We start from the raw sequence: 24,001 nt of genomic DNA, 5'->3' as shown, positions 1-24,001 counted from the left end.
TGCCCCAATATACATTGCACCATTTTGCAGCAGGGGAGCAGAAGCTGTGGAGGAGGAAAGGGAGAGGAGAGGAGAGGAGAGGAGAGGAGAGGAGAGGAGAGGAGAGGAGAGGAGAGGAGAGGAGAGGAGAGGAGAGGAGAGGAGAGGAGAGGAGAGGAGAGGAGAGGAGAGGAGAGGAGAGGAGAGGAGAGGAGAGGAGAGGAGAGGAGAGGAGAGGAGAGGAGAGGAGAGGAGAGGAGAGGAGAGGAGAGGAGAGGAGAGGAGAGGAGAGGAGGACTTGAAAGAGCAACCTTGGACTACCTGATCATGGCAGAAAGGCTGAAGGAAGCAAGTATTTTTGTTAAAAATATGCTGATATGGACTATCAGGAAAATAATAGAACTGATACTGGTTTAGTCAGAAACTTACTGATGAGGGGAGGGTGAGAGGATACCCTGTAAATTAATTATTTAAAAACCAGCAGAAGCAGGCACATGCAGCCAAGGCTTCTAAAGGACCTAGTACAGGATAATACAAACTGCTAGGCAGCCTGTTTGAACTTTCATGGAAAACAAATGAGATCCAAGGAGACTGAACTAGGCAAATACAGTAACAGTCTTTGACAAGATAAAAGCCATGTCCCTGGAAATTGTTGAGCAGAAAGTTGAATTAAAACAATTTTCAAATGTTATGAAGGTCAAACATGTCAGCACTTATATAAAAAACAGTTTTTGAGCTATTTTGAATTGAAATTAGATTAGGCCTTTCTGCTGGTAGAGGATTGCAGACCATTCTGTGCAATGCTGCTGCAACAATTCCATCAGCACAGAAAAAAAATTATGATAGGCTTAAAGTATGAGTTATTTTTATTTCATGATTGCTTGGGTTTGATTTTTGATGATGGTTTTCAAAATGTGCAGTCATTTAATGTATGATTGCCTGGTGTCCCTGGATGACTCCTCTGTCTGACCAAAATTTAAATCATCACTATGCTGCACCAAATACATCTTTGACCCAATGTACTGAGGGCTGACCTAGTTGCTTTTGAGTTTCATGGAGCCATTCAAGATAAAGGGTTGTGCTGACAAAATGTTGAGGGCCTCTGGAGCAGAGCTATGTGATTTCTGAGTAAACTGAAAACATGGACCTGGATTAACTGAAATGTGAGTAAAATTTTCTCTATGTTCCAACCTGGATAAAAAAATAAATGTGCTAAAATATTTTCTAAGGGCCTCTATAGAGGGGTGATATATTCCCATCAGAGGCTATGTATCTCTAGCAGGCAGGCTAGGAACACAATGTATTATTTGGATTGACATTTATCTGACATCCTTCTTGCAAAAAGAGGACTTCAGAGAAATGCCACGTTCCATTGCTGGAATAGCCTGTTTCCCTAGCCAAGAATAGAGAATGAAGTAGTTACTTGCCAAGGGCGTACAGCCTTCAAGTTTTGTTTTACTTGATTTGAACTGTTCAGGAATGTGTATGCAGTTAGACTTGCTAACTGAGAGCCTGCTGTATGACTCAGGTTTGCACCTTTTGAGCAGTGGTGCTGCTGTTTTTGTGTTTGTGAGCTTGCACTGTTCTGGTGTGAACAAAACAAGCAGGACTGTTCTCAGGTAGCAGTTCTGTCCATTTCATCTGAAAGGTCTCCTGGAAGGAATTGTACAGGGGGATTGCAGTAGAGGCCACAGAGGATTGGGGTTCTGGGTAGCAGAGGACATACCAAGGAAGTGAATTGTTTCCCTGTGATCTCATTCTCACCATTTATGGGTGGATGTGAAAGCACTTCCTTCCACAGTGCTTCCTGTCATCAGGCAGAGAATCAATACTGCCATGTCAGGAGAATCTGATACATCACCCTGCAACTCAAATTTCATACTGAAATATTGACACCTTTTGCTGTTGCATCCGGGTGGTATGGAGAGCCTCATTATAAAAAGCAAATGTGACAGCACTTAACATGTGACCATCAGAAATGGATCCTACCCTTTGGATCAGCAGAAAACTGGGAACACTGAATTGAGTGAGCTCTTACTGGACTTGTCAGGTCTGCAGCCCACCAATGGCACTTTTCATCGACTCAGTGCCTTATTTGGATAGTCACACAGTCAAAGTGGATGCCAGCAGGTCTCAAGTAAGCTGAAGGGGAAGACTAAGCTTGGAAAAGGGGCCTTGGAATGGAAAAGGAAGAGAATTAATATAGAGTTCTGGTTTTTGCAGCAAGAAGAAAGGCTTCAGCCCATGTATCACAACCAGCTCAATGTGCTCATATAGTGTGAAATCCTATTTTTGAAAGCAAGAAGGCGAGTAGAAGCAATGAAGTGAGACAAGTGTTACACCTAATCTTCAGCACTGTTCAGCTGGAAGCATGTAGCTGGGTAGGGCTGAATTTTTGGAAAGTGGTGTGCATGCACATGACAAAAGGCTTTAATGTCCTCTATGCTTGAAATTCACATGTGCATTCACTGTATTTTGGGCTCGCAGAGATCACAGTGAGGCTGATAGGCAAAGTATCCAGTGACTTCTGAAATCTCTTTAAAAACTTATATTTCCTTTTACATTAATTCTAAACTTCTCAGCAGATTCTGGAAGTGTGACCATGTTTCAGAGTTTTTTTGGGGATTTATATAAGAGTTTGAAATGCAGTTTTGAGGGATGGTGATTTCTTTCCATGCTTAGTCTGTCACAAAGAGATGTTATTCTATATAAGATTTCCTAACAAGATGTTTGATGTGAATTTTCTTTTCTGCACCAAGTGCATTGAGCAACACAGTAAATACAGCATGTTCTGAACAGGAATCTCTGTTGTCCTTTTAGGTTTCTGTTTAGTTTTATTAAATCTTGAATGGTGCAGAGCCTGAAAAACTGGCGTGGCTGGGAGAAACACAAGTCTGGTTTTGGTGGAGGAGTGGTTTTGGATGAGTGTTCTTAAGACAATATCTAGGAAGATTCCTAAACTAGCAGGGCTCTTGTGGACTTTTCTTCCCAGATGAAATACTGCTGTGTCTGAAAAAATTAGGCAAGAAGTAATGCTGACATTTCTCTGTCATCAGTGAGGCCCTGTTCTGCTCATGTGTAAGGAGGCAAAAAAACTCCCAAGTGTGGACTCTAGTAGAAAGCAAGGTAATGCATCTGAGAAAAAAACAGCTGCTAGAAAGGAAGGGGAGGTTTGGAGTTAGGGTTGCTTTGGAGGGCAAACCAGCACAACTTTGGGAACAGACTCCTGACAGAATGCAGTGTAAGAACCCCAGCGTTAGGGTGCATTGTGTGTTGTGGCATGCTGGTGTGTGTAGCGCTGGGGAAGGGCTGCATTGGACTACCTGCTTTTTGTTTTGTTTTTGTCACAGTTTTAGCAATTACTCACTAAGCAACTGCTGTTGTACAATATTGTTTGTTATTTTCATAATTGGGTTTGGAGAAAGATGTTTTCACATCCTTTACAATCTTTTGCACCAGAGCTTTTTGATTTGGTGCTGAATATTACAGACCATAAGTCAATATATTCTTGCATTTTTCCATACAGAGAGTTGCTGGTTGGGTTTTATACCAGTTACACTGTGGCTTTTTCATGTAATTTCTGAAAAGCACTGACCTGCCTAGCTCAGGAAAACTACCCAGTAACTCACTTTGAGGCCAAAGCATAACATGCCCATAAGATAAATCCTGACATCCTTTGTTCTTGTTTCTGTTGCTTTCATCACACCCCAGAGCCTGCCTGCTTATCTTGGACCACTTTAATCTTAAGACAGTCAGACTTACATAATCACGGTGACTTTGCAAAAATTCTGAGCTCTTGGCAGATAGCTCTTCTTTTCTCAGGGATCTTTGAGCAAATGTTTATCCAGAACACTTACCCTGACAGTAAGTGTGTGTGACCATGTCCTGTAACTGCTGTGGGGAAGGTGACCTGCCCTGGCCTTTAAAAAAATGATTTGACTATCTAGGGCTCAAAAGTACTAAAGAAGACAGGGTTAGCTGTTGGAACAGTCGTCTGCCTTGTTTACTGACATGTGTAAGAAATTTTTGTTCAGTTGGTCTAAAAGGTTTGAATTTAAAGATACTCTCACAGTTTTTTTGCCCTTTTTGCCCCACAAAATCTTGCAATATCTTTTTTTTTTTTTTTGTCCATTCCAAGTGGTAGTGATGGAGGAGATCTTTAATAAAGTTTATGCTATCCAATTTGAGCTAGCATCTTTCTGCATTCATATCTTGATGGACTGCAGTTACATTTTGATTATATAACACTTATTTTCAAATGTAGGCAGCAGGGGAATTTGAATAATAAAGGCATGTAGTACAGTTAACAAGTCTCAGGGCTAGCAGAGGAAAATAAGAATCTCTGGTTTTGGATGCACTGAAACTGGCTCAGTAAAATCCACAGGTTAAAATCTTCCATATTTTGCCAGCAACAGTTTACCTTATAGGAGATGTCTTGCAAATTAATTAAATTTAGACAGACACTTAAAATTCCTGTGGAGTCCTTGTTGGCATATGACAGTCCTTTTCAAGAACATAACAAAACCACTCAGATACTTTCTAGCCTTTTGCTCAGAAGTGCCAAACACTCAGCTGTTTCAGGTGGCGTTAGTAGCAGATGGATTTTCCTGGGTCTGAAAATCAAAATATTTTAGATTGGTGTATTGGTTGAACTGGGACAAGTGGTCATGTCCTAATGTGGTCAGCCAGGGAGGTGAGTGGAGGTGCCATCTGGCAGTGGATCCATGTGACTCATTCCAAGAGTATCATCTCAGGGGTTTCTTACTGCACAGCTGGTGGCTTGTGAATTCCGATCCTACCTTGGGACATGGTATTTCTTCTGTGTGGCTGAGCTCACAGGTACTACGAAGAACGCAGATTAAGGCCTGTGTCTCACTATTTGAAAATTTGTGAGCTATTCCTCTTGGAAAGCTTTTGCATTGAGAACTTCCAGGCTTTGATCTTCTTGAAATCAGCTAGGGACCATTCCAGCAGTTCTTGTTTGAAGTTTTTTGTTGCAAGTGTAACAGTATATAACAACATAGAAATATAATGTAAATTCTTCTTTCACCCCTGTACCCATGGAAAGGTCATCTGGTGCTCTGCTGTACTCCTTTGGGAAGCCAGAACCTTCTCTTAAAGATGCTTCTAGTTACCTACGACACAAGCACTAGTTCAAAACTGTTGTTCTGTTTGGAACAGCAGCCAAAGTCCTGGCCTAATTGTTCTATTAAGTGAAAAAATGTTTTATCAGTGCTGAATGTTTTATACAGAACATGTTTTCCTAGCTGGAAAAACTTCAAGAAAATCCAAAGATCCTGTTGCACGGTTACCAGAAGACATATGATAACTGTCTGGGCTTGTTCGTGGTGTTGCAAGGTTAGGTTGTTTACTCTAGTAACCTTATAGTCTTGATTTGTTCACCCATAGGAATCATGCGAGTAATGTACATCAGTTTTGCAAAAAGAGGGAGAAGCATTCCAAAATATGTGTCCTGAATTATTTTATTCCACTAAAAATAAAGATGTACACATACTGGTGAGAATATGTTCACTATTCTAAATTTCTAAGGAAGCAATATTTGAAACTGTTGTTGAGTTTAGTCCTAAGCTATACATGGCCTGTGGTGGAGACGATAAATTAAAAAAATACTGAAGGCAAGTAGGGACTTGTAAGAATTTTTCTTTTGTCTAGCAGTATTCCAGAGAGCATCTATGGGCACTGAGTGAAAAAAACATGGTGGCTAAATCCCAGGTCATTAATACCAAGTTTGTTTAGTTTCTGTAATTGTGGGTCAGGAAGATAAAAAGTGTTTCTAAATGTTGTCCTTGAAGCTGTGAAAGATAGGTAGTCTTCAGCAATTTTACTAGCTTACTCCTTATAGTCATAAATACAATGAAGTGTCATAATTTCTACATTTTTAAAATGCATTCTACAGTTGGAAAGACAATTTGTTCCTTTCTAAAATAATTTTCCTGCACAGATTTTAAAAAGTGTAAAAAAAAAATTGTTTTATTAACCTCAGTATTTTAGTTTTGTTTCAACTGCATTTAAGACTATCCAGCAAAAAGGAAGGAGGAGGAAGTGAATTAAAGCAGCTATTTTAGTGGAAGATTATTTAAAACAAACAAGCAAAATCCAACTAAATCATCAGTTGCAGATGTTGCATTTCAAAAGTATAGCTAGTCTCAGTCCAGGAAACTCTAGTTTCAGTTTTTTTGCTTTGCAACTTGCTTATTCTTTTAATACAATCTTGAGATGGTTCTGTTAAGTGTCTTGTGAAGTAAGTATTGGGCAAAAGAAAGAAACAGTTGCTACTAGTGTACTGGTTAGACAGTTCTGTAAATTGGAAAGTGAGTGTATTCTAAGAGAAATCAGGATTGCTAGTATTTCCATTTCATTTGGATCATTGTTCCCAATGATTTTGAAGCTGGACATTGCTAACTGAAGAAACGCTGAGTAGGAGACAGGTAGGAATTCTAAGTACAGTAGTTGAAAATAGAGGGCATTTTTTTTTGCCTTCAACTTTGCTTCAGGACTGCAGAAACCTGAAATTAGACAAAGGGCTAGTCCCTAGTTCTGTTTCTTGAGGTGAAAATGTATCTGATGGAGATTTGATATGTGAAAGTTTTAGAAACAAACTTAGCGAACATTTACAAAATATTTAACAAAGATGGAATTAAAAAAAAAGTTTAATCCTTCTCCAGTAATGTGCAAATATGGATCACCAGTTCAAGGATTTTCTATACTATAGGAAGAATGCACTTTGTGAAAGCTTGGGAGATTCCTGCAGGACAGGGAGGAATGAGTGCAGCTGCAGGTTCATGGTCACGTAATTAACCCTATAGAAAGATAGGAGCAAGTTCCTGTGAGGTCTTGGAAGTGTCCAGATGTGAATTACAAGCCATCCTGAGAAATGGGAACAATCTATACTACTGCTGGTGTTATTCCACATTCAGTACATACTGGAGCATTTATTTCTGCTTCAGTCAGTGGAAACATAAAAGTTACATTTAACACGGTAAATCAATGTAAATTACTAAGACAAAAGGCTATGTATTAGTGCAGTCTATTACAAGTAAATGGTTTGCACTTCTTCCAGCAGTGCTGTAAGTAACGTTCCTTTGATTCAGCATTATCAACCATCCTTCTGCAATAAGAAGAGAATGAAAAATTCATTAATTGCTTCTAAAGCCTTGTTTTTTATAGCTCCTAGTTGAAAAGGGAGCTATAGGTTTGTGTATTCCTATTTAAATTTCAGATAACAATTTAAAAATTTCAGTGTCTTCTGTTTGGTCCTGGTAACACACACTGCAAAAATTTGGCATAAGATGTGTCAGTGTGAGTTTATTGTCAGCAAAGACAAATAAAATTCTTCACTGCCTTTACCTGTGTCAGCACTTTTTTGTCTGACTGGAGGCAAACTCAATGTCATCTAAGTGACTTAGATGATCCTGTCACAGAAAAGGGGCTCCCTCTACTTGCAATGCTGGCTTTGATAAAAAACCCCAAATATAAATAAAACTAAGCCCATAGGAAATGTGTAACTCATAAGTAACCTAAAGTTGTTTCCATTTCCTTTTATTTCACTGACTCCTACTGTTCGTCTCTTGTCTGCTGGGCAGGTCCCTCATACAACCTGTCTCTAATCCAGTCTTTCTCACAGAAGTGGTTCAAGTGTGATAATTTGCCTCATTTTTCTCTCTTCATTATTAAAGCAACAGTTCTGAAAGTCCCTTGGACTGCTCTGAAGGCTGCAGATGGTAGGTTAAACCTCCTTTTGCAATTTTCAGCCCATGCCAAAATCAGACTTCTCCCGCCTGTGTGTGCTGGAGCTCCTCATGGTAGGTGGATTCAGGCTTCCAGGCTCTGGCATTGCCAGTCCCAACTTTCTGTAGAAGACTCACCAGACTTCTAAGGAGCTGCATCACACTGGAGCAAGAAATCCTGCTTTCTTCTCAACACTTGGCCTCCTGGATGATTACCATGTGAAAGGAGGATTATTGACTTTGATAGTCATGATGCTTTTGATTTAAGGCCTGCTTTGATTTGGGGCAATAGTGTTCATTGCCACAGAGAAGCAATGGTCTTCTCCAGGTGAAGAGCAAGGAGAGAAACATGCTTTTGAGAAGGAGGAGAAAAAGGGAAAGAATTGGCTGAAGAGGCTGAATGGAAGCTGTAATGGATGCATTTTGTCTCTGAGAAGGACCCAAAAGCAGCCCATGATTCCTTAAGACAATTAAAAGCAAATTGTCCGGCTGAGCGATCTCAGAGCAAGGAAGATGCTCCCCAGACTATAATTCAAGGGGCCGAATGGCCCTCAAAAACTGAGAGCAGAAAGAAAAAAAAACCCTAAGATGAGGCAAATGATGGAACAGATGTGAGCGCTTTTGTTGGAAAAACTTGGAGGCTAGCGGGATGGCGATAGGCTAATTTGAGGCAAATAATGCCAGGTTCCTTTCATATGCAGAATAGCACTTTGATCCAATGTGGATGAAAGTACTGAAAAGTGGAGAGGATGGCAGGGGGTCTTTTGTCTTTGACAAAAAAGGCATCTGTCAAGCTCTAACTCCCGTTTCCCACCCCCTTAGCCTAGCAGGCCACTCCAACAATGCTAGCAAAGGGGACAAGTGTCTCCTGACAGCTGAAGAAATCTCCAGGAGGAGAATGAGGTTTGCAGCAATATGTATACTGGAGAGCTTAATCGATTTTTCCACAGTACAAAAAGGGAGAGTGTTGGGGGGAAATAGAGATCCCAGTGAAAATGGGATGTGGGAGATAAAAAATCCCTTTCTAATAAACTTGTTGCTTTTGTTCTCCAAATACATCTTTTCAGAAGATGCTTTGATGCTAGTATGAATGCACTTAATGGAGCAGAGTAGGATGGAGTTGCTGGAGGGGATGTGTGACATGAAGAATAGTCTTGCAAGGAGGATGAATGTAGAGTGATTTCTGTGGATTCAGGAAAGATCTGGAAATCTGGACAACAGAAAAGATCTTTGAAATAGTAAAATAGTGTAATGCAAGAGATACCTGCAAAAGAGATGCATACTTTCTCTACCACCTGCTGGAGGAGCTCAGATCTACCCAAAATCTTAGGTTTCATTTCTAAGAAAAATCGAAATTTTCTTTTTAACCTTCCCATATTTGCTGTTTTCTTAACTGCTCAGAATTGCTAGGAAAGGACTGCAGGATCGAATGAGGATTTTTGAAGGCAAGCAATATTTGTGCCTAGCAAATATAGCAATTTCAGACCAGCTGCTGATGTGGTCTCTGCTTCTGCTGTGTTGACTTTCTTCGGTTTTTCACATCTGATAAACAAGACTGAGATCCAATTTGCAGAGTTTGATGGCTGTGGTCTTTTTTAAGCATCACTTTGCACCTAGTCTGATGTTTTCTTTGAGAAATAATGACAGATAATGAGTTACAACTTCTGAGCAAGACCCATATCAGTAAATTAAATCCTTTAAGAACAGTAGGTTCAGGAATCTTACCTTTTTTTGAGACCCTGACAATGTTTATCCATTACTATTTACTGAAGATAACCTTTTCACCAGGGCAGAGCTTTAAGTAACATCTGATATCACAACACATCCTTTACCCCCACATCCCCTTATTTTTCAGCTGAGGAGTTTGAATTCCCCCAAGAAGGTAGGAGTGATATAGGAATTGAGAGGAACTATCACATTGCTTTAAGAGGCTGTACACTCATGCTGATGGCAAATTGTAATGTTGTGTAGTTGTTCAGTAGGTATGCCATCATCCCCCCTCCAGCAGATGCCACCGTTCTGTTCAGACCAGCTGATGTGGAGGGTGTTTTTGACAACAGAATTTCCAGTACTCCAGCTGTGCAAAGCCTGATGCGTGAATTACTGTAACTCATTAGGGAGGGCTAATTGTCAAGGACATTGATGCTCTCTTGATTTCTGCCTTTTTGTCTTATCTTGACTTTTCTTGCTCCTGGTGCAGAAGGACTTGACCTGCTGCTCTGTCGTCAAAAGAGCAGAGACTACCTCTGTCCCTCACAGCACCAAGGTGGAAGCCCACTCTCTATGTCGGGAATTTCAGGTGATTCTTGTGTGACTCCCCCTCATGTACTATGTACAGTGATAGGATGCAGGTCTAGGTCTGAGTGGGGAAAGAGGTTGTTTGTGGGGAAGTCTGAGCTGTCAGGGAACAGCTGTAGTCCTCCATGACAAAGAAAAGCAGTCGACGTATTGCTACAAAAACCACCAATATGGCCATGGAGTCCAAGGCAGGCTGCTGGATGCTCTGTCCCCAGGCAGTTGTGGTTAGGATGGGATGCAGGAGTCTTGAGCTGGGACACTTTGTTCTTTGAGATGACACATGAACAACTTCATTGTAAAAGGTCTTTCATGCTTTCCCGTTTGGGCAGGCAAGCCCTTCAGCTGCTGCCATCCTGAAATTTCCTCATATGTCCAGTATCAACTCTCACACTTCCAACCAGAAAGATGTACTCTTAGCAAAGGCCATAGAACTGCCAAAGCTGCCTCACTGGGGCAGTTTTTTGTCATGTCGGCAGTAAGATTAGAGATACGGAGGAAGAGGGGGTGAGTTGCCTCTGTTCCTATTAAATGTGTGCAGTGATCCTCCATAACTGTAGGTCATCATTGAAAATTTATGCTGTGCTTTTGGGGCAGATTTATGTAGCTCTTTGAAGCTTCCTGTGTACTCACAGGAAGGAAGATGCCTGTATGGCTTGGCCTGGCTGCTGCAGTGCGGGCCCAGTCTGTCTGGAGGCAAGACTGAATCTATTTCACCTGAAGCACATTGCAGGGCAGGAAGGAAGAGATCTGTATGGACCTGAGGGTAGCATGCAGAACAAGTGACAGCAGGAGTATAGGCTGCAGGGGTACAGCAGAGAGAGGAAGATTGGTTTTTTTCTCATGTCTCACCCAGCAGGCTGGTGTTTTCTAGTTTGTGTTTGGATGAAAATCAAACAGTAAAGATTGCAAAGCCTCTTTGATGTGCGTGGTCTACATTGAGGCAATGCTACAGCTCAGGAGGCTGTTACATTTCCTGACTGCTGTCTGGACAGGGACTGTCTGGTCATTGTTTCGAACTCTGGAAAAGGACATACGGCTTTAATGGTAAATAATCAACCAGGAGGTGTCCAATAGCTTAAAAATAGGCCATTCTCATGGAAGTGCTTTTGACTGGACTGATTGTACATATGACATTTTCCTGGCATGGCCAAGCAGTCATGGCTGTAGAAGTCCCATATTTTCAGGATGGATTTGACTTGTGTCTCAGTGAATGTTGCCAAACAGATGGAAAATGATGCCTTTGGAGTATGATAGATCCCAGCCTGCATGCAAGCCTATGTTCAGATGTAAAATGGTTTCAATTTGGTTTTGTTCAATTTACTTTAAAATCTAACAGAGGTCCGTTGCAAGATAGCCACTGCTTAGTTTGATGTGACTTGCCTGAGTGTCCGCATGGAGTTGTTATTTTAATTGAGTGCAGTTTGTACCAACAAATTGGATTCTTTCCCTTTTTACAAACACGAGATGTGAGTGAATGTTGCTATTCACCCTCACAGAATTAATGCTGTGTTATGCGCTTTCATATTGGGTTACATACACAGTGATTTGTAACCAAAGAGGTAAGCCTAGCTGTAGTAGGGACAGCATGATTTCAAGTCTGATGGAATTTGCACCTTTCTGTGCAAATTCTGACAGATGGTTGTGAGGGGGAGGTGGGGGGGAAAGTTGCACCTCTTTGTTTCCACATCTGCTATGTAATCCCAAAATTTGGTTCGCATAGTCTCAGTACATTGAGTATGCTTACTCATGTGTGAGTTTCATAGTGTTGGCAAATACTTTCAGTTCTAGACTGCCTTTGGTGGTGTTTGAGGCAAATGTCCAGGAGTTAATTACACAGAGAGTAACCAGAGCTTACAAAATAACACTCTCATGAGTAATTTTTGAAAAAATTCAAAGCAGTATATCTGAGCTTCCTTTAAAAATAAAAATAACAAACCAATAGGTAGTCAGAAAGCTTATTACAGTTGTCCAGTTTTGGTGTGAAAACCAGTGGGAGCATGAGTGTAAGCATGAAGAGATGGGCTCGGAAGAGATGGTAGTGTTTTACTTGCCAGGTGGTGACAGAGGATTGGTCCTGGCACAGGGGAGTATGCAGCTCCATGCCTCACTAAAGGTGCCCACAGGCATTCCATGTTCAGCCTGGGGAGTTTCCACCCCAACTCCTTCTTTGGCTTCCTGCCTTCCTGGAGCTTGGTGGCTGCTGTCTGCCGTGGTATGGGGTACAGAGATTCTGCATCTGTTTGGCTTCAGAGACACCTGTGGGTCCAAAGTGCTCTCTTGTCCCTCTTAAGTGGCTGTCATGCTCATGGGCTGTGGAGCGTCCGAGGCAGGGGGCAGCTGGATCAGCAGCCAGTGTCTGGGTCAGGCCCTGAGGCCACCACCTTGAGAGAGGTTAAATGTGGTGAGTCCATGCCCTCTGAGCAGCCAGGATCCAAGGTGTGAGTACCTGTGGAGCTGTAGGAGGCATGGGGTAGTGATGTCTAGACTGGCAGGCTGAGAACAGGACCAGCTTCAGAGAGCCTTCAGTCAGTGGCATTGCATCTGGGACCTTCTCATGGGATGAAAAGAGAACTTACCAGGAACTCTGTCTTTTCCTCCCTTCTCCCCCTCCCTCAGGTGGTCTTTGCTTTGAATCAGACTCTCTTGCAGCAGGAGAGCCTCCGAGCAGGGAGTTTCCAGATCCCCTATACGACAGAAGACCTTATCAAGCATTACAACTGTGGGGACCTCAGCTCCATCATCTTCAACCATGACACTTCTCAAGTGAGTCTTGCCACTGCAGCCCTTGTACTGCACACATGTCCCTGTAGTGCTAACCCCTGTAACACATGTGCTCATCTCTCCTCAGGCAAGCCTTTTCTAGGTGAGGGCCAGGGGCATGTGGCTGGCTCCCTGGTATGTCTGTTTTCCTGAGCCTTCTGTTCCAGGAGTCTGCACCATCTCAACCCCTGTTTTGTACCCAAGCAGTGAAGGTGCACCTGGCTTTCCCTTTTGGATGAGTGCCTTGTTTGCTTTAGCATCAAAGCTCTATGAGTTAATAATTTACTTTCTTAAGGATCCTGTGGAATTGCGCTAGCTTAGGTATGAGCAAACCTAACGCCAACAGAAAGCAACAGCAGGCTCTCTTGTGTGAATAGGAACAGAGAAATGCACTCGTGATTTGGATGCTTTTGTAAGGCTGGGCAAGTTACAAGCTGTTTAATGTACCCTATCAGTTGATTGTGTGCTGTGGATATGGGCCAAAGAAGAGAAATGGAGTGAAACAAAGAAAAGATGGATTTAGACTGAATGTGAAGGAAAAGAGACCTTCTGAGACCTCACAGACTTGGGTTTATGGAGATGGTTTCCTAAGCAGCACAATGGAATGTAACACTGATCTCTAAACCATGAGAAAATGCCCAGCAGGGACCAGTTTGGCCTGTTTGGGCTGTTAGATTAACTAACCTCAGGCTGAGACATCAGGCTTCTCTGATCTTATTTGTTAGGTATTGCCTGGCAATTTGTGCACATCAGTGAAAACACAGGCTCCATCCTTAGAGTGCTGAATAAATGTTGATACCAGGTATTTCTGTGCTGAATAACCATTTTGCTATGACCTTTGGAAACATACAGTACAGAGCTGCAGAGCTACAGTCATACTAACTCCTGCTTCTCTGGTGCCAAGCTTTGTGTGTGTGCTGCTGTCTTCCCATCCCACACACCCACCCTCCCGCAGGTGCCTAGCTTTTACACCATGTGCTCCATGCATAGGTTTCAAAGGATTTCTCAGAGAACACCAGCATTTTAAGAGGATGCAGATGCTGCATCACTATCCTGTGGAGATGTTACAGACTGCAGACACTGCCCCTAGGTTCTTGGAGAGAGCAGCTCTATGAGACAGGCATATTGCCAAGGGAAAAACTGTCCTTAATTTAATGTGAGGGCTCCACCTCCGGGCACTCTCCTTGGCAGCAGAGCTGAATACTGATAGTTTGCCACACTGTCAGTTTATGTTTCAAGTAGAACTTCTCAGTAAGTTGTATTCGACTGCATGCTTGCCCAGTAGATGACTACCTGTGGGCTAGCTACCCTTTGGAAATATTCTGTAATAGTCTCTCTGAGGGGGTCCAAAGTCTCTGCATCTGCTGCAGCCTTGCAAGGGAAAGCACCTGGCTTATTAGTGGCTCTGCTATCCAGAAATCACTGCTTGCAGGCCCTTTAGTTAACCATCCCCATAACTGAATGTGTAAAGCTACTTGTCAAGAAGCTAGGATTGCTGCAACAGTTGCAGACCCAGGTTTTCTGTCCGCTGGCAAGAGGTCAGGGTAGTGTGCAGCAACAGCTGTCCTTGGGGGCCCCAGGAGGGGAAGCCAACATTTAAAAAGATACCATCAGGACAGAGCAACTGGAGGTGGTAACACGTTCTTTTTTTGAGAAAATCTGACCCTCTTAAAGTGTAGAGATTTTTTTAACTACTTCAAATTGCACAGTTATTCATTGGCAGCCTGAGGGCTCTGATACCAGTCGAATTCTCTTAGAAGTGCATGATTATCATTATAGTTATGTCATACCTATGGCAGTTTAAGAAAGAGGTATGTAGCCTCCCGACCCGCAGTCGGGCAAAACTTTCTTCAACTGAGTAATCAGGATTTAGGATCTTCAATGTGGCAAAATGATAGTATTTGTTGACTTTGAATAAAAAAAAATATCTATCCGGCTAGCTTATGAAATGATGTATTGAGAGAAATAAAGCACCATGCATCATTAGAAGTTTGCTAAGTATTTTTTTAGCTTGCTTTGGGTTTTGTCTTACTGGCTGTGCCTTAAGGGATGAGGCAGTTGCTACACTGTGTGGAACAAAAATGCCTGTGCATAATGGCTGCCTGTGAAACAAATTCCACTTTCATGAAGACTTTTTTTTCTACCTTAGGTCCCAAATTTCATTAACGCTACACTTCCAGCCCATGAACGCATTACTGCCCAAGAAATAGACAGCTACTTCCGGCAGGAGCTCATCTACAAACGAAATGAGCGAATGGGCAGGAGGGTGAAGGACCTTCTGGAAGAACACCCAGAGAAGAGTTTCTTCTTTGCATTTGGAGCTGGTATGTGATGCCATTCAACTTGAACTCCTCCTTCCCATGTAGTTTAGAAATATTTTGCAAATGCTTGCCTCAGTTTAAAGAGGAGTCAGTATTTTTACTGTAGTGGACATGGAACTCAGCTTTTCCCCGATAGTTGCACCCTAGTAGGAAAACCTTTTCAGTGTAGGAGACTGTTTTTCTTCAGTGTGCAAAGAGCTCACAGTGCATGTGATTACTGCAATATCTGTTAATTACAGACATATTTGTAGTATGCAGAGGCAAAGATGCTGAGTCAACTGCAGTGCATGCACAGGAGGACCAGGTCATAGACATACACACATGTTTATTGTCTGGGCAACCAATGCAAGAGTATAGGAGCAAAAGGGAGCTGAGATGAAAGGCAGCACATCTGAGGCTGCACCAGTGCTTGAATAACCTTTCAAGGACATGTTCAAAAGAAGAATATGCCAAATTGTCTGAATCTAAGGGACTCAATTAATGCAAAGGGAAAAGCAAGGCACAATTTCACTTTTCTCTTCTTCCTGCACCACCTTACCTCTTTCATTGCGCTTCCACAAGGAAGTTGTATCTGCTGGTATTTTGGAGCAGCACAGTGGGCTCAGCTGGAGAAAACCTACTTCATTTTCTGCCTCTTAGCAATCAGCAGGACTCTATAGGCACATCCAACAGCACATCCAACTCAATGAGGTTATCATCTACACTTCAGACTAGGGCTAGGTGAAGGGTATGAATATGATTGTTTTGCCATGACTCCCATTCTTTATTCTATCTCCAGGAAAGAGAAGATGTTAGGATCAGTGTTAAAAAAGATAGGTGCTAATTCCCAGAGAAGTATCACATCCCCTCCACCATGAGCCATATGACCTTTGGGAAAGGGGGAAAACTGAAACTGGTGTCAGCATCCATGTGTAGTTTTCCAGTCTCAGTGCATACTGCTTTAGTGAGGATGAAAGATCTAGACAAGGCAAGGAAAATACTTACTTAAACACTTAAAAGCATTTGTATTCAGAGTGTGTGAGAATTTCTGTACTTGCAACAGGAAATTGTGGTTACAAATTTAGCATAACAAGGGCCAAATGTGTGAGAGCCGGGATGTCAGGAAAGGTGGCTGACCATGTTTGTTCAGATGTGTGTGAAGTTTGTAACCTGCAGTCTTCCTGCAGTATTTCTCCTCTGTGCAACTTGCTGTCACAAAGAACAGTGAAGCAGGCCCCGGTTGTGTAGATTCTGGTCATATCTTTCTGTAGGCTAAGACCAGGGCGTTGCTGCTCTCCACTGCTGAAGTTCTGATCACATTTGGACCTGCTGCACTGATGTTTCTGACAAAAGCATGTGCCAGGCCCAAGTCCATGTTCCATCTGTTGCAGGTAGCTACTGTTCTGCCAGGAGGCCAGTTGCAGATATTTGGGTTTTGGTTAGTGCATCACAGCTTCAGTGATGAGCAGCCCACGTAAGCAGACATATGTGTTGCTCTGACATGTCCCAAGAGCAAGATCCTTTGAGAGGAGAGAGCTTCTTCACCTCCTTGCACACACTCTGAATCCTAGCAGCTGCAAATCACATGTCTTTAGATGGTTTTGTGTCATTTGTTTCCCCTCCCATCAATTTATTTCTGTTCCTGCCCTTCTCCCCCAGACTGTCTTAATTGTCATGGGTGTGACAATTAAGACACTGCCCCAGAGCCCAGAAGCTCTGCAGAACCAGGACAGATCCCTGTCCTTCTTAATTTCTCAGCTTTCTTGTTCTCAGCTTTCATGACAGTACCAAAATCCTTTCCCAGGTTTACTGGAATCTTGCTTTTCTTTTTCCTTTTATTTTCCCGGTTCCCTCTTTTCTGTGTCTTGATTGCCAACATTTCTATGCTGCAGCACTCCTGGGAGCCTTGTGCCTAAATAAACATCCTTCATCTTTGGCTTATGTGTACATGGCTTGATCTCCTAGCACCTGGTGTGCTCTTCTCATGCTTTTCCATCATACTTTTGAAGCCAGACAATTTTCCTGTCTTCTCTGGGGACTGTGGACTGATTTTGATATTGTCTCTAATTACTCTCTGGCTTTGATACCAGTCTGTACTCTGTTCTCATCTGCTCTTCCAAATAGTTCTGTTCAAAGGATAGTGCCAGCTTCCCACATTTAGCAGCACAATTCTTGATTACACCCTTATTTGAATGCATGAGGTTTTTTGGTGGGTTTTTGTTCTTTTATTTGTTTTGTTTGTTTCATTTGTTTCTTGTTAAGCATCTAAACGAGAAGTAGCCTCACAGGATATATTGCAGAAAACAGATCAATTTTTACAGATTTCTGAGGTTTCCTGAGTGCATATTTCAATTATGAATGCAGTCTTTCATTGTTTTCCAGCAAGCTAATTCAGCTGTTTGCTTATGCAGATTGCTGTATGTGATAGATAATTATGTGGAAGAGTTATTTTTATGCCAGCAAGCAGTGAAGATGAACAAATATCTTGTGATCAGTTTTAAGCATTGCTTGGAATTGTACTGCTGTTAATTACTGAGAAAAGGTTCCAGGAAAGTGCTCATGCAAGGCTGGTTAGAATGAGCAGTAGGAAAAGAGAAGCAAAAAAAAAGGCTATAGGAATGGAAATAAATAATGGCTGTGTGGTGGTTTGCCTTCTTCTGACCACCTGTGAAGAAAGTATATCCTAGCAGTAGCTTATAAACTGCAGAACAAAGTTATATTAAAATGGTAGTAGGATATTTAAAGGTCTCCCAGTTAGAAGGGGAGAGAAGACTTTCAGTTATTTTCTTTACAGATTTTTTCACCCTGTATTTATTTTTTAAACAGCTAGGCTTTTTTGTAAGGAAAGTTCAATCTTTCAATTAATGAAACACCATTGAAAAAGCAACTTTTGTCATCAATTCATCAAGCAAGATCATGGTTTGTGGGTGACTGTGGGATTGATTACATATACCTTCTCTTGTTATTTAAACTACTCTTGGTATTTTTATTTTAAATGGAGGAAAATCAGAAAATACTAATTTATTTTATATTCTAAGTGGATTGATCAGATTTAGAGATGTGAAATACATTTTGCAAAATAAGTCTTCTCCCTTTTCAGGTCTTGATATAGCTGCATGGCTATAGATGTTGACCTCTTATATCAAATTTTGTGTGTTAATTTGGGCCATAATAAATTTGATCATTAGATTCAGCACATTTTATGCCTTTTTAAAAATCAATCAGGCAAACTCTCTCTATATTTGGTCAAAAATGCTTCAAAGTCAGAGCTCATTTCTGGAACTATTTTTGTTTGGAAGTAATTTGCACCAAAGCGGAGAACTAAATACCAGCAGATTTTGCTGAAGAGATCCAAAACACTTTGCTTCTGGCCAGAGTGCAAATAAGGAAAGTTTCAAGCCAAAGTAAGTCTCTTTGAGGGAATTAGAGGAAAGCATGGGAAGAGAGAGTTGGCAATGCCAACAGCATTCCACTATGTTCAGTAAAGATTTATCTTAATTGTGGACAGGCCTTTATGTATGGCGGCACTGGGGTTACGAGCCAGGCCTACTCCCTTTTGCCAGTGGTGGAACTTGTGAAGCAAAGCCAGCTATAATCTTTCACCAGCAGTCTTCCTTCCGTACGCATTTTTAATTTCACTGCATTCTGGAGTGGTACATTTGGGATCTGGATGCTAAGCCAATATAAGTGATGGCACATGTGATTCCATAGCCAGCCAGCCAGGTAATGCTGGTAATTCTCACACTGACGTAGTGAGAACTGTATTGTCCTGCTGTACTGTGAAGAGTTTTACCACTTGTCCAAGTTTTACAAGGGTGCTGCATGCTGGCTAAACCTTCCCAGAGTCAAGGGATAGTCGATACTGACAGAGAGCTCTGGAAATTGTCTGATTCATCCCTCTGCTCAGAGCAGGATCATAGAGAGTGAGTAGTTTTCCGAGGACTGGAATATGGGCAAGGATGAAGACTCCAGAATCTCTCTGGGCAAACTCTTTAGTGTTTAATCACTAAAGATGCTTTTTCTTATGTTTAAATGGGACTTCCTAAATATCAGTTTTTGTCCATCGCCTCTTGTGTTTTCATGGCACATTACTACTGGGAAAAGTTCTGCTCTAATTTGCAACCTCCTATGAGGTATTTATGCATAAATTATGGCCCCCAAGCCTTCTCTTGTCCAGGCAGAATAGTCTCAGCCTCTCCTAGAATTACCCATGGTCTAATTGTTTCATCATCTTTGCAACACTCTTTCCAGTATGTCCTCATCTCTTTTGAACTGGGAAGCTCAGAGCTAGACACTGGATGGACCCAGATATGTGTTACCAGGGCTGAGGAAGAGGAAAGGATCACCCCACCTCAATCTGTAGCAGCACTTCTCACACAGCCCAGGGGGCCATTGGCTGCCTTTGCCTTGCTGGCTTAAGGCCTACTTGATGACCACCAAGATGCCACATCTTTTTCTGCCAAACTAGTCTTCTGCCAGCTGGTGCTCAGCCTGTCATGGTGCCTGGAGCTTTTCCTGCCCAGGTGCAGAACTTGATTTGCTGAACTTTATGAACTGAGGTTCCCCTCATCATAAATCCATACTGACCTCTCCCAAAGATTTGCTTATCCCTGACACATTTGGAAATATTTTGCAGGCTCCCCCAGGAACAGAGGTGTGTCTCAGCAGTTTATAATTCCCCAGATCCTTCTTCCTGCACTTCTTGAGGACAAGAGTTATACTTGCTTTCTTTCAGTCCTCAGGGACCTTCCCTACCTGCCATGACCTTCTGAAGGTAATTGAGAGTGGCCTCTAGTGGCATTAAGCAAGTTCATACAGTTTCTCTGGATGTATCCTATAGGGACCTGAACATGGTTGGTCTATTTGAATGTTCCTTAACCTATTCCTTCTCCACCCATAGTGAACCTTCTTTGCCCTAGACTTTCCCTAGTCATAGGAACCTGAGATTCCTGAAGGTTGGTTTGACCATTAAATAAAGTAACAAAGACATTTAGTACTTGGCCTTTTCCACATTCTTTGTCTTCAGGTCTTCTGCCCCCTTCAGTGCCAAGATTATATTTATCTAGTCTATAGTTTACTGCTGATGTGCCAGTAGAGGCATTCCATGTTCCCCTTGATATTTCTAACCAGATTCAATTCTAGATGGGTTTTTCTAAAGCACAGTCATGTTATTCGATTTTATTCCTTCAGCTTACTTATGGTTTCTCTTGGAGGAGCTGAAGAATAAGGGAGAGGAAAAAAATTGCTGAGGTTTTTATTATGTAGGAGGAAGCATACTTACTGGCTTGAGAGCTTGACTTTATTTTGACAGACAAAACCTCTCCTGAAACCAGGTTTATAGGAGCCAAGTTAAAATTCCCTCAAGTCTCTCCTGCCTCTTTGAACAGAGAAACTCCAAAGTGTCAGTTCATGAATAAGAAGTACAGAGGGATCTAAGATTCCTTATATCCCTGTGGAAGAAATTACTGACTTCAGTGAGAGAGGCTGGCTGATTTGACAACCTCAGCAGCTGGTTCTCTTAATCTTGAGAACACTGGAAAATTCCTTTTTCTCTTAGAGCTATTTTTCTTTGCTCCTGAAAAAAAACATCATTCTGAGGCTTTAAAGTATATTGGATGTTGGTAAGCCACCATTAAGACAAAGAAAAAAAAGATGTTGGTGAGAACTTCTTCAGCTACCATTTCTTCTAATTACTAAAGGAAATAACAAATGTGTTAATTTGGCATTAGTCAGACTGTATGGAGTCAAACCTCCAGGGACTGACTGTTTTTTTCCCAGACAGAATGGGTTACGAACAATGGTTATCCCAGACTGCTGTAGCCCACCAAATGGCTTCCTTCATCTTCTCTAGGTTTTGAGGTAATCCTTATGATGTGAGAGGTCAGTTTTGTGTCAGCCTTAGGTGCCACATAGGCATGTCTAAACCCTTTTCCATCAATCCTTATGTCATAAAAAGAAAAAAAAAAAAAAAAAAAAACAAAACCCCAAACCAAACAAAACCAAAAAAACCCCCAAAAACCCCACAGCAACAACAAAAAAAAAAAAAAAAAAAACAAAACTAAACTTTAAAAATTCCAGGGCCAAGTGTAATTGTGCTGAATTTGAGTGATGTGTTGTGCTATTTCCATGTAGAGTTGTTCAATCTTACTTCTTGACATTTTTTTTCCATCTGGAATCTTTCGATGCGAAATTATACAAGAAGAGCAAGATTTACTGTCTCTGGGTAAGAAAAGATGGGAGAAAGGACCTGTCAGCAGTGGGTGTAAAAAGCAGTCAACAGTACTAAGCCCAGGATGTATCTGTCCAGCTTGTAGGGGTGTTTATACCCATAAAACAAAACTAAACAAAAACTTGCCATGAGAATACAAAAGTTGCTCAGGGAAATGAGATACCACTTTGAAATGTGGTGGGAATACAGAATCCATCATGGAAAATTTGAAGCTGCCATCAGTACATTTGGAATTGGGGATATGGGCTGCACAGGGAATGCAGACTTACCTATGCCTTATGTAAAAAATTTGAAATGTTTAATGAGTAAGTTCATGAAAAGTCTGTGAGAAAGTGAATATTTGTGGAACCTGGAAGAGGTCAAAAAAAATGCTGGTGGGAGGGGCAGGAAGACAACACAGTGATAAAATACATTTTAAAAACAGATTAAATGAGTCTTGTGGGGCCTCGTCACTTCTCCCTGGGCTCAAAGGGCTTGCTGATTGCCTGCATGCTTCTGTCTCTGGAATGCAGCAGCATTTTAGCTTCCTTGGGTGGGAGGAAAGGCTGAGTGCCTGAAGGTGTGCCTGGGACCTCTGTAATCTGAGAATGTCAGATACAGCCCAGCAGCTTTGAGACTGTTTTCCTTAGTAGGCTCTTTGAGTCTTCAGAATGCTAATGACAGGGTTTATTAGAACAACAACCCCCGAAGGGGAAAGATAATGTGTGGAGGCAGGACCCACATCCAGCGCCCCAGGGTTCACATGAAGGGCACTACTCCTGACATCTCTGACCCTGAAATGAAGAAAGCTTTGCATTTTTCCATTAGAGGCAGTAACCTCTGTTCCAATATATTAGTGCAGCTAATCAGTCAAAATCAGACAGGCCAAAAATACCATGCTGTTTCTGCTCAGGTACTGACAGTCTTCTTATCAGTGCTGGGTTTGCCCATTACTACCTTTACTGGGCAGCTAAAGTAGGAAAACTTTCATCATGTAATCTGTGTTTTGAGCTAGGGGAATTTCAAGTCGTAATAACATTTTTGTAGGAAAGGAAGGAGTGGTGTGTAATGGGAGCAGGTCCAGTGGCAGAGGTGTCTGTGAGTAGTGTAGCTCAGATATTACACTGGTAATTCCTTCCCTTACTGGTAACATAATGCTGGCTGCTAGCATAGCACCTCTGTAAGGGCCTTCTTGTCTCATAACCTAAGGAAGACTCTGAGTAAGTGGATACCCAGAAGCTAAGCTATGCTAAGCTAAGCTATGCCTGCATATAAACTGTTTCTCTTAACTAATTTTTTTTTTTTTTTTACAAAACAAGCAATATGGGCATGTAAACTTTTCTTCTGTGTTAATTTAGTCATAAATTCCATTTGATAATCAGTGAAAAACTTTTTCTAACTTCAATTTTTGGGGATTGTCAGGATGTTTCACTTTGCACAAGGGTAAAAATGGGAATCCCTGCCATAAAAAATACTCAGATTTACATTTAAGAGGACTAATTTTGACAGAAACAGGTAGATTAATATCTTCTTATGTTTCACAAGAAAAATGCCTTCATTTTGGCTCATGCAAATTGTAACTCCACATGCTTCTTTTCCATGGTATTAGACCATTTTTGCCACGTTGTACAAGGCTACTTACACAACATCTACTACTCTGAGAAGTTACATGGGTGAGTTGATTAGCAAACCACATCACTTTTGAAGAAATTGATTATATTTTTCCTCCTGAGTGGATTTTAGTTTGAGGCACTTTCTTTAAGCCTTTTCATGTCTAGGGAAAGTACTTTCTTGAGCATAGAGAGCACCACTGTTCTGCAATTGTACCCAACAGATTTTCCTGCTTGATTCAAGAGTACTGAAATACGGTCCACTAAGGCTTTGTACTAATAAAATATTTCCAGGAAAACATGTTTTTGTGGACAAACACTTATCAATGTCTCAGCAGGATAAAACCTTGTTTCAAAGTTTATGGAGTAGTATTTCATTAATATTTCATCTTGTAGGTAATCAAAGGAACAATTTTGTTTGGAGGTCTGTTGTCTGAAAAATACAGGAGGGCATGGGAGGGCTGTTTGTATGGGATTTGACCTGCAAGCTTGCAGAAGTGTTTGAATGCAACATCCCTATACTCCTACACTTAATGTGAATTCAAGGATTCTTTAAGTTGACTTACAGCATCACTGGTGCCACCTCATCCCTTTCAATCTTTGTCATTTCCTTTTCCCTGCAGTATTAAATTTGTGAGACTACCATGTTCTTTTTCTTTAGTTTCTGTTCTGGTACCTGGACATTTCTGGACTTGGAAATATTGTGAAAATCAAGAATTTACTGGATTAAGTATTACATGTTTTGCATTTGATACACTTAAATGGCAGATTTGGAATTCCAGCCACTTGTGACTGATAGCTGTTTTCCATATGTTGCTTGGATTGTCTAATGTAACTGTGCAAAATTTCCTCCTCCTGATTCTGGGAGAAGTGAAGTATGTACACCTGGTGTATCGTACTCATGCTTGAAAACAGTGTCTTCCTCTTGGAAACTGTGTGCAGAAAGCATATGTATGAAGGAAACTGATTTGTAATTTAATTGATCACATCACCTGCTTTCCTCCATAATTGTGCTAGCTGGGTTAAAATTACTCCAAGTTCTGCATCCCAGTGTGTACTTAAAAAGTATAACTATGTTTATGTTAAAGGCAAATTATG

General features: G+C 41.5%; 1 protein-coding gene across 3 annotated transcripts in view; it reads left to right on the top strand.

Annotated features, from left to right (window-relative positions):
- The window catches only part of LOC137464500 (metalloprotease TIKI1-like), a 95,599-nt gene that overhangs the window by 55,179 nt on the left and 16,419 nt on the right, over positions 1–24,001 (top strand). For 2 of the 3 annotated variants that reach the window (XM_068175883.1, XM_068175881.1), the window contains exons 3-4: positions 12,642–12,788; positions 14,935–15,109. In XM_068175883.1, the coding sequence (XP_068031984.1) occupies positions 12,642–12,788; positions 14,935–15,109 (322 nt within the window). The remainder of the gene's footprint in view (positions 1–12,641; positions 12,789–14,934; positions 15,110–24,001) is intronic. The other variant, XM_068175884.1, reaches the window with a different exon arrangement.

Source organism: Anomalospiza imberbis, chromosome Z (assembly GCF_031753505.1).
Source record: "Anomalospiza imberbis isolate Cuckoo-Finch-1a 21T00152 chromosome Z, ASM3175350v1, whole genome shotgun sequence".
NCBI classification, from domain to species: Eukaryota; Metazoa; Chordata; class Aves; order Passeriformes; family Viduidae; genus Anomalospiza; species Anomalospiza imberbis.
This window is presented reverse-complemented; position numbering and strand designations above follow the sequence as displayed.